Source organism: Hakea prostrata, chromosome 1 (genome assembly GCF_041222555.1).
Source record: "Hakea prostrata isolate BN-2017 chromosome 1, UWA_Hpros_2, whole genome shotgun sequence".
NCBI classification, from domain to species: domain Eukaryota; kingdom Viridiplantae; phylum Streptophyta; class Magnoliopsida; order Proteales; family Proteaceae; genus Hakea; species Hakea prostrata.
The window spans coordinates 67291937-67301895 of record NC_142600.1 but is presented as its reverse complement, the minus strand read 5'-3'; the positions used below and the strand labels follow the sequence as shown (position 1 = coordinate 67301895).

At 39.8% G+C, this 9959-nt stretch overlaps 1 protein-coding gene across 4 annotated transcripts in view; it reads left to right on the top strand.

Annotated features, from left to right (window-relative positions):
- The first annotated feature begins 808 nt into the window (after positions 1-808).
- MEE44 (Nucleotidyltransferase family protein) overlaps positions 809-9959 on the top strand; it is a 34681-nt gene continuing 25530 nt past the window's right edge. For 3 of the 4 annotated variants that reach the window (XR_016171178.1, XM_089141909.1, XM_089141910.1), the window contains exon 1: positions 809-1919. Coding sequence is in view for 2 of the 4 variants with exons in the window: in XM_089141909.1 (XP_088998035.1) it covers positions 1089-1919 (831 nt within the window). In the remaining 2 variants the exon portion in view is untranslated. The remainder of the gene's footprint in view (positions 1920-9959) is intronic. The other variant, XR_016171177.1, reaches the window with a different exon arrangement.

Sequence of the window (9959 nt, the reverse complement as noted above, 5' to 3'; positions counted from 1 at the left end):
GGATACATATTTATTCATGGGGGGTATTTTGGTCTAAGAAAATACGTGCCACAAGTGTTGGAGGTTTTCCTTTTATATAGTAGTATGATATGATAGTATGATAGTATGATAGCATGATCGTATGATGTATTATGATAGTATGATATGATATACTTTTAAAGCCTCAAACCACTTTTGGTTCATGATGGGGTGAAATCAACCATTAACCCACACCCATTGGGACTGTAATGTGCCTTTGGATTTTCGTTTTCTCTTATATGTGCAGTTTGATGCCATGGACAAGGGGTACTTTTGTAGTAATTTGAGTAACGGGAAGGGTATTAATGTGTAATTCTTTAAATTCTATTTAAAAAAAAAAGAAAGCACAGTTGGAACTTAGAAGACTCGGCTGAGTTGCCCGAGTTAAAGTTAAGATTTTGAGAAACATGATCAAATCGTTGTTAACTAGGTGAGTCTTGTAATTTTTTGAAATACATTTATTGACTATCTAATTAATAAGTATTGAATAACAAATGATTACTTAATACATAACTTTAAAGCTAATAAAAATTAAATAGACCATTTATCGCATTTACCTGTTCATATCCCTGAATAAAGTGATATACCTAGAATCAAACTAGAGGATAGAAAGGGGAAATTGAATATCTTTCCCCCCCGTCCCCGGTATAAAAGGGAAATTGGATGCAAATCACATGTAAATCCAAATTAAGTACTTAAACCGAAGATTATCTATAAATGTATCTCTTAATCCTCTGTAATTCCACGCCCAAGGTAAGGTTTAAGACTTTAAGCCCAACGATAGTTTCCAATGAATCTCCTCATACAGTTAGTAACTGCAAACCATAGTTGAAACCCGGAATACTGTGCGTTGACATGGAATCTTGTAAGATATTTGAAGAAAAAGATCAAAATGATTCCAAATCAACGCGCATGAAAGGAACAGCAGGAACGTTGCTTCTGGCAAAATTTCGTTGAACGTCAGCTTTATGCCGCCGTCTATGGCAAAGATTTGCATATCGACGAGTCTGGTTCATTGCAAGTCTGCAACTCATTTATGATCCTCTTCAAAGTTTCTAAACGCAGAATCGATGAATCTGTCTTCGCGCATGGATTGTGAGCTGCTCATCGACTCTCTCACTTCGCATATTGCTTTGTATCACGCATCCACCACCACAACGTCTTCGTCTCCTGCTGTAAACTACCCTAGAACTTCAATTCTCCGTTGGTTTTCATCTCTCACTGTTCAGCAACGTCAATCTTCGCTTACAATAGTTGATGGGAAGTTCGCGGAAATCCTCTTCCAAATGCGGAAAGAGATCCGGAGACGCGGTCATGGCCGCTTTATTATCCTTCCAGACCTTCCTTCTATGGACTACCCTGATCTCCCAAGCCTCTGTTTTAGAAGGTCGACAGGTCTTTTGGCCAGGACCGTCGCTTCTAATGACATGGAAGAGTCGATTTCTTGTGCGGTTCGCATGTTCGGATCTCAAGAAGGGGAAAGAATTCAAGAATGTTCTGTAATCGATTCAATCACTTTTTCTGAAGATTTTGTATCGAATGTGGACAGATTCATCGGTGTGATGGACAGCATTTCGAATGGGCAGTTTCTAAGAGGTGAACAGAACGCTTCGGGCGCGGTTTGGGAGGAGTTGCCGTGGTTGAAGGCCAAGGGTTATTATAGCATAGATGCGTTTCTGGCAAACAAGTTGGAAATCGCGATAAGGTTGTCGTGGCTGAATTCTAATAGTGGGAAAAAGCGGGGAACGAAGGCAAAAGAGAAAGAGAAGACGACTGTTGCAGGTGTTGCGGCCAATGCCTACTTTAGGAAGATTGGGTGCTTGGACTGGTGGGCAGGAGTGGATATTGGGGTGAGGAAGAAGATGTTACAAGTAGCATTAGGCAAAGCGGCTAAATATCTGGTACTTCTTTGGGAACTTGGCTACATGTTGGTATCTACTTTTTACCTTGGCTTATGCAAATCGCAATTGCTAAAAACAGTTAAATGATTGTCTAGGGGAATATAAGGAAAGTAGGGTAGGAAGAGTTAGTATCTCGGCAGATATGGTGACTGAATAATGAGCTATTTTCAAATTTGGATAAAAGAAAGTGAGAAAAAGAATCTTATCCCAAAGATTTTAGTAGAAAACGCCATATACAGGTTTACTTCCAACAAGATTGTCGGCCTGTATGTGCTCCTGACTGTAGTTTATTATAGCCTTCAGTTGGAGGCCAATCTAGGAGAACTTATCCTTCTTGGCGGTTATATTCAGACTGTGAGCCCATCTGGATACAGATTTTGCAAAGGTCTCCTTTGTCATAGTGGTTGAGATAGTGTGCCTAAATGTGGAGTGAGAAGACTAGAAAAGTTTACATGAATCCTCTTGTTGCTTCTCATGAGCCGTCTACCCTTTAACCCAGTTCCCCAAAAGATTGGCATGGTGGTCCTCGTGGTAGCAAGGGCCAAGGCAAGTCCAGTTGAGATGATAGAATTAGACATAAATTCAGTCACTGTGACAGACCTGGCCATACTATAGATAAGTGTCGGACTCTTTGTGGCAGTCCAGTTGAGATGATAGAATTAGACCTAAATGCAGTCACTGTGACAGACCTGGCCATACTATAGATAAGTGTCGGACTCTTTGTGGCCATCCCTGTAGTCCAGGTGGTGGATCCATGGGGTAGTAAACAAAGAGATACAATAGATTTGAGGCTACGTCGTTGCAAGATCAAATGTTTTTGTAACATGACAAATCAATAGCTTCCCGCGAGATGCCTGTGGTCTGTTTTCCTATGCAGACTAGGAGTAGGAATCTGTGTCCAAATACAAACACTCTCTCTCAGCAACTGAAGGAGGGATGGAGACTAAAATAAAAAATAAAAAGAAATAATAAGCCAACAAAGAAAGTTTTCCTAAATTATTCAAACAACTCTGGTTCAACTGGTTTGATATAAACACACAAATTGATTTAAAACTAAGCATGAAATTAAAACTACAGGACACTTGGACGACTTCTTGCAGATGTGGGACTTCTGTTCCGCATCACCCTGTCAAACAGAGATGATTAAATAAAGGATTACATTGACATGTGGGGAAGTCTACTGGTCAGAAACTTAATCCATCTATTTGCTAGATGATGATCTGGGGAACACATCCATTGCACTTGTCACTAATTGAAAGTCCAATGTGGCTGCTATGGCCATGCACTTGAAACCCTTGAAGCAGATGCCTGGGCTTGGCTTGACTGGAATGATCCTCTTTGGAGGCCTGAGCCAAGATGCTGCTGGGCCGTCCTGGTTCTCTAATGTAAGAGAGGTTTGATAGTTTATATTTAAAATATAGGAAAGCATTGGTAGATTCTTTCTTTTAGTTGGTAATATTTTCTGATTCGTTTTCTATCTATATATTAGTTGAGTTTCTATTGCTACATTTTGTCTTTTCTTTGTATTATCGATGTAATATGGACAAAGAGATTAGGTGAATGAGAATGAATTGAGATTGTGATTGGGAGTGTCTATACGGCTGTCTTCATGTGAATTTCCTCTCTTTCCCTTCTCTTCTCTGTTATCTTCTCTCTTTCTTCCCTATTTAGTTAATCCTCCCTCCCCCCAGTTTTTCTGGGTTCCTTTTCTTCTTAACGTTGTTAACTTAAGAGTAGTCATAACTTGTTCCTTTACCAACAATTCCAGTTTTGATTATGTTCGTTTGATCTTTATTAAACAACCCAAGAGGACTCTACATCCATGGAACAGGGTTATACCATAAAGTAGATTGAAACCTATGAAGTACAGTCAAGCCTCTGTTTTCTGCCAGTGAATGTCTCATAGAGGCTCATTTTTGACAAACCGAACAGGTTGTGAGCTGAAGCCTGAAACAGAGAACGGACAGGAACCCAAGCCAATCCAAGGGCCTCTGAGAATTGAGCGTTCAACCGGACTGAAATACCACAGGAGATCCTGGAAAACCACCTTTTGAAACTTTAGAGCTTGTTGGTATTGAATCTATAGATATCTATGTTGGTGATTCAAATTCAAAGGCCTACTGCCTGTGGATCTCTCATGAGTGAACTTCTCATTGGAGCAACTGGTTTCCCTTGCCTCTTTTCTGTTTTTCTGGGGTAGGATAGAGACAAACTTTATCCTTCCTTCTCTATTTTGATGATCGACATTTTTCCTTTTGTAATCCTTTAATTACCCTTATCCCTTCTTAATTCCATTACTTTCTTATATTTCTCGCTTCCGCTTCATCCACACCTGCTTGCGCCGGTGCTTCCCTCTAAGGTTGAATGCTCCCTTATCGATGCATTTTTTACATCCCACAGCTTCGGCAAATCGCTTAGCCCCGTTCATCTTTGGCGCAAGAGCGCTCGATCAGTGAGCTATTACGTACTCTTTCAAGGGTAGCTGCTTCTAGGCAAACCTCCTGGCTGTCTCTGCACCACTACCTCCTTTATCACTGAGCGGTCATTTAGGGGCCTTAGCTGGTGATCCGGGCTGTTTCCCTCTTGATGATGAAGCTTACCCCCCATCGTCTCACTGGCTGACCTTGACCCCTTTTTGGGGTTTCTTATGTTATTCTGAATCTCTGATTGTAAATTTCCAGTATACTTAACACCTGTTTGCAGTTGAGTTTGTTCTGCTTCTTATGTCAACAAGGACCATGTACAGTTCATAGCATTTACCATCATCTCTTTTTATTGATATATAAAGCTTGGATGGTCCATTATGGTAAAACATGTGATTTATAACCCCGGATCACATCAACCCTCCTCTTGATTTCTTCATAATAATGTGATTTAATTTTGCCTAATTATATATGTAATCTGAAACCATGTAACATGGTCCTATACTTATAGCATCAAGTAGAGGCGAGTTAACCAAGATCTATATAGAACCAGCCATGGCTAGACCAAAACTTAGTGTGGTTCCAACTTGAGGATTAAGAGTTAATGGCAGAGTTACCAAGTTGATGTGAAGAAGAATATGTGCTGAAAGTTATAAATAACTCAGGGGGTTAAATTTGGAGTTAAGGAGGGATTCCTAGTAGAAAAAGGATTGAAGGGTTACAGGATGATTTCAGGCAATCAGCTGAGCAGATGGATATGAAACTTGGGTTGAGTTTTTCTTAGGGTTAGGAGAAGATTAGATTAAAATTTCAGCATGTTTTAGTGGTTAGAGTTGGCTAGGAAAATATTCATGTAAAAACAACCTTGTTTATGATCCAGAAGTTAGTTGGTAGGTTTTCAAAATGGCAGCTTGTTTGAACGTGAACATTCGAATAAAATTGGATATGTGGATGTTATGTTTTAATGTAATTCTTGGGCAGCAAAGGGACTGAGTGTGGGGGTTGATATATGGTGGCTGTGAGTTTATTTTGGATGGGTTCTAATGGTTGATCTAGGCTGTGAATATGATTTACAAACCAGGATTTCCAAAAACAAGGATGAGGATGGGAAAAAAGAGAAGATGCCATAGATCATCAGATCCCCTTACCCAGTACAAGCTTCTCAAGCTTTCCTTGTATGATGGATCCATGTAAAGACTGTTTTCAGGAAAGGAACTAGGATTTCAAGCGCCTAGCACACAATCCTCCTGGCTTTAGCCATTAGGGAAATTGGGAATCCAGCTTTTGGACTTTAAACACCTAGCACAATCAAGAACTATCTCTCACAGAGAAGGGAGGCAGCAACCATGTTTGCTCAATGCAAAAATCGTTTACTCAACTCTGTCTTTTCCTTTCCAATCTACTGGGTGCTGTAATCAGCAATACAAGTTTAATAGAGGAAAGCTAGACTTAACTTAATACCTATTAAAAATAGAACTCTAAACTATTAGGACACTTGTTTACTAACTCAAAACAAAATAGAACTCTATTAAATGCTAATTCAATTAGTAAAGACCTATTTGACTTTGACTTAAGTGGTACCACACTATCCAAATTTAGTCATGTGACTTTAAGTGGTCATATGAACTCTAAAACAGAAAATAGTAATTAATTAAACTTAAAGTCATGAACCACCTTGGTATACATGTTTTAGGTTCATATGGGAGACTGCTTACCAAGGTAGCCAATGGAATAAAGGGTCCAACCCTATATGAACCAACCTTAAGCTTATTCTGATGCAGTTGTAGATTGGTAGCTGATCAACTGGGACTTGGTTTTCTAAGATCTTGATCAGAACCAACTTATAGCACAAGGTTGGTTAGGTATAGGGTTGGTTTTGTGATTTGGGCTAGAATGGGATGGGTACTGATGGAATGGTAAATAGCTTGGAGAACTCTAATGGTATGGTGGGTTAAGCTTCAAAGAAATTGGGTAAGGTTTCAGGGACAGCAAGGATGACTTTTTGAAATGGGATGAAACTGAGATATGTCTAATAATGTAGATGGGAGATTTCTAAGTGTCACAATGGGCATGAACTTGGAGGAATATGGGCAGTGATTTAGCATTTTAAATATGGATTTTGCCGAAGTCATCAAAGGTCATTATACAAGCATTCAACATGTGAGAAGTTGTTTCTGTCAAGTCAGCAAAGGTGCTTCCCATGCATGTGTTCACATGTTGGAAATGTGATTTTTGTCAAGACACCAAAGGTGACTTGTGTTTCCATTGAGAATATCCACATTCACATGTGGCAAAAATGACTTAGCATATAGCAAAGGTGGCTAAACATCACTCCCTCTTTTCTCCCCCCTTCCATCCCTCTGGTATCCTCTTCTCTCCTGCCCATCACTCCTCCCCCCACCCCTCCTACTCCATGGACTTGTTCTCCTCGCTTTCAAACCCTCTAAAGCTAGAATCCACTTTCATTTCATCATTCCCTTTGTTGAAGATTGTTGTGTAATTGCCTTCTGTGCAATTGGTGTATTAGATTTTGAAGCTTCCATATGGAGTTGCTGTCTTGTTGGCAACTTCCTTAGATTAAGACCCCCTTCCACATTGTGCAAGCCCCTTTGACTGCAGATGAAGCCCTCCAGTATTCTTGAAAATTTTCCTGCTCGACCATAGTTTCTTCCTCTTTCGATTCTCTACCGAAGATGACGAGAATCATGTCTTAGAAGATGGAGCATGGAGGGTTGGGAAGAAACCTATATTTCGCCGACTATGGCATCAAAATTTCAAACTCACACGTGAAAAGTTATCTTCCCTTTCCCTTTAGGTCTCGCTACTTGGCCTCCCTCTCCATTATTGATGTGCCGATGGCTTGAGTATTGTTGGATTGGCTTTAGGCTTACCCCTCTTCTCAGGCACTAGAATGCTTAAGAAGGATCGACTTTTTATTTGCTTAGCTTTGCGTTGATATTTCTACTGAGGCTCCTCTCCCCTCCTTCATCTTAATCAAAGAGGAATCTACTTCAATCAGGAGGTTAAATTTAAATGGAAACCTCCCAAATAGACTAATTAAACTCATATTTCTATAATCAATTCAATCCCCCGACCCAATTGGGGGCAAACGCCTATGAAAATATCGCTTAGGTTTAAGAAAGTGTCACTTGGATTTTTCCATGGTTTATTCCTTATCTCTAAAATCCTATTTCTTAAAAGTTTCTGCCACAAGCCTTGCATTGCCAGTAGTCCACCTATGCCTAGTGCAGCTCTTGTGGTCCATGTTTCATCTCATGAAGACATCCGTTTGAGAAGCCCATGTGCTTATAATCTCCACATGTGGAGCCGAAGATCTCTTGCAGTATCCATTATAACCCTCAACAACTCCATTGATTTTCCTGCAGTTGGCTTGAATTGGTTCCAAGCCTTGGCCATCGATTTTGATGAAGGGCCTTTGATCATTAATTGCCCTGGTCCAATCTTTGTCCCTCCTCTATTGGTTGCATGCTCTCTGTCGGCCGTCCCCTCTGTTGAGTCCTCTCTGCAAGCCCTGCATTCTGTGTCGTCTACCTCAACCCCTGTGCCTGTTGCAACTAGCACCTTTATCTCAACCCCCGTGCCTGCTGTGACTAGAACCCTCCCCTCCCCTTTGGTCCCCTCTGCTGCCCTCCTGCCTATAGCCAAGGTTTAAGATCTTGTATGAAGGCTCGAGATGAGATTGCCCTCATGTCCCACAAAATACACCATTTTGTTGTGATCTCAGTCGAGTCGAGTTGAGATCTTGATTCAACCTGAGATCTTGGTCCAACCATCTTTTAAATGCTAAATTTCGAGTGAGACAAGTTGAGATCTCAACCTGTCTTGCCTCCTCTTGCCTTCCAACTCACCAATAGCTTCCCAACTTCATTTTATTGCCATCTTTTTTGCTGGATTGTTGTCTCCTCTTTATACAAATTTACCCTGGTTCACCCCAATGTAGGGCTACGTCTAGCCATAGAAAATTTTTTTTGAGGGAAACTCAAGTTTTGACCAAGTGAAAATGGGAAACCTAGGTGGGGAACTGGGAAATTTTGAGGAAACTTAGGACTTTTTCATGCAAGTTTCGACAGGTTTTAGGAATAGTTTAGGGTGAGACTCTGCATTTAAGCTAATTAAAGTATAAAGAACATATTGGCATATGCATTTTGCAAAAAAGTCAATGTAGATATGTCATTCAATGTACATAACATTAATGTAGAGTTGTCCGTGAAGTACATTGTAAACTTAAGTACATAACATTCAATATATAATTTCTAACTTCAAAACATCAAATACAAAGTAACTGACAATAAAAAGAAAGTACAACTCAATGCCAAGAGGAGTGCCTTGGTGGATCCATCTTGTGAGTTGAGTAGTACTATGCTTATAACATCTTCTCCTCCAACCAGTGAACATAGACATCCCATGACATTTTATGCCTATGGCTGTCAAGGTAATTGACAACTGCAACTTTATAAGTCTGGATATCAACATGCCCAAGATAACCAGTCTGAGGGAATATGCAATTTGGATAGGGAAATTCTGATGGTGGGGGTATTTGTCGTGGTATTTGGGGAAACATGAAAGAAGCAACAAAATTGAAAATTTGTGAAAGCTACGAAACTTGTAGGAAAAAGTTCTAGGTTTCCATGAAAATTTTCAAGTTTCCATGAAATTTGGGAAATTTTTTTCTCATGAACCAGCTGGTCCAGCTGGGTTGAACTAGGTTTTGATGAAATTTCGACGGTTTCGATAGAAACTTGGGATTTTTTGGGGTCCCCTAGTTTTTTGTTTCGAGGTTCCCCAAGTGCAAAATTTCGGTGTTTCAACTGAATTTTGTTCTATGCGTCTAGTTTTTAGGTTTTCACTATATTTTGCTCTTAACAATTTGTTATAGATGTTAGGTTATAAGAGAATATGTATAGGCCCAAAACCCTAAGCCCACAATTAGTTTTTAGGTTTTCACTATATTTTGCTCTTAACAATTTGTTATAGATGTTAGGTTATAAGAGAATATGTATAGGCCCAGAAACCCTAAGCCACAATGGCTATTTATGGGCCCAAGCCCAAATTGCAAAGGAAATCTCGAGGCCTAAAGTGATATAAGGCATTTATAGGCCCTAGACCCCTGTGTGCGTTGAGGGAAGGTCATTGGCAATAAAATGTGAAGCATGAGCCATACTTAGCATTTTTGTTATGAACTTTTATATTGAATTTATGATGGTTGTATTATTGTATTCTCGAGAGTCGAGAATGTGATGTTCTATTGTACTTATATGGATGGAACTCTATTGGTATTGAAGTTATTTGATGCATCTTCTCACTTGCTTTTCATTTATATGTCCTAATGGTTCTATATTTCATGTTTATAACTCTGCATGTTCATTCTTGTAGCATTCTGATTTCAAACTTAGGGTTGAGTTAGAACTCATACTTAGGATTGCTTTCACAAATCTAATGCCACAAGTGTGTTTAGAAGGTCTATAATAGGGTAAATACCAACTTTGAACCCAACCTGACCCTTAAAATCTCCCGAGATGGGCCCTCGAGTACACTCGAGTTGGCTCGAGAAAAAAATACCAGATCTCAAGCAAGATCTCGCTTGAGTGAGATCTTG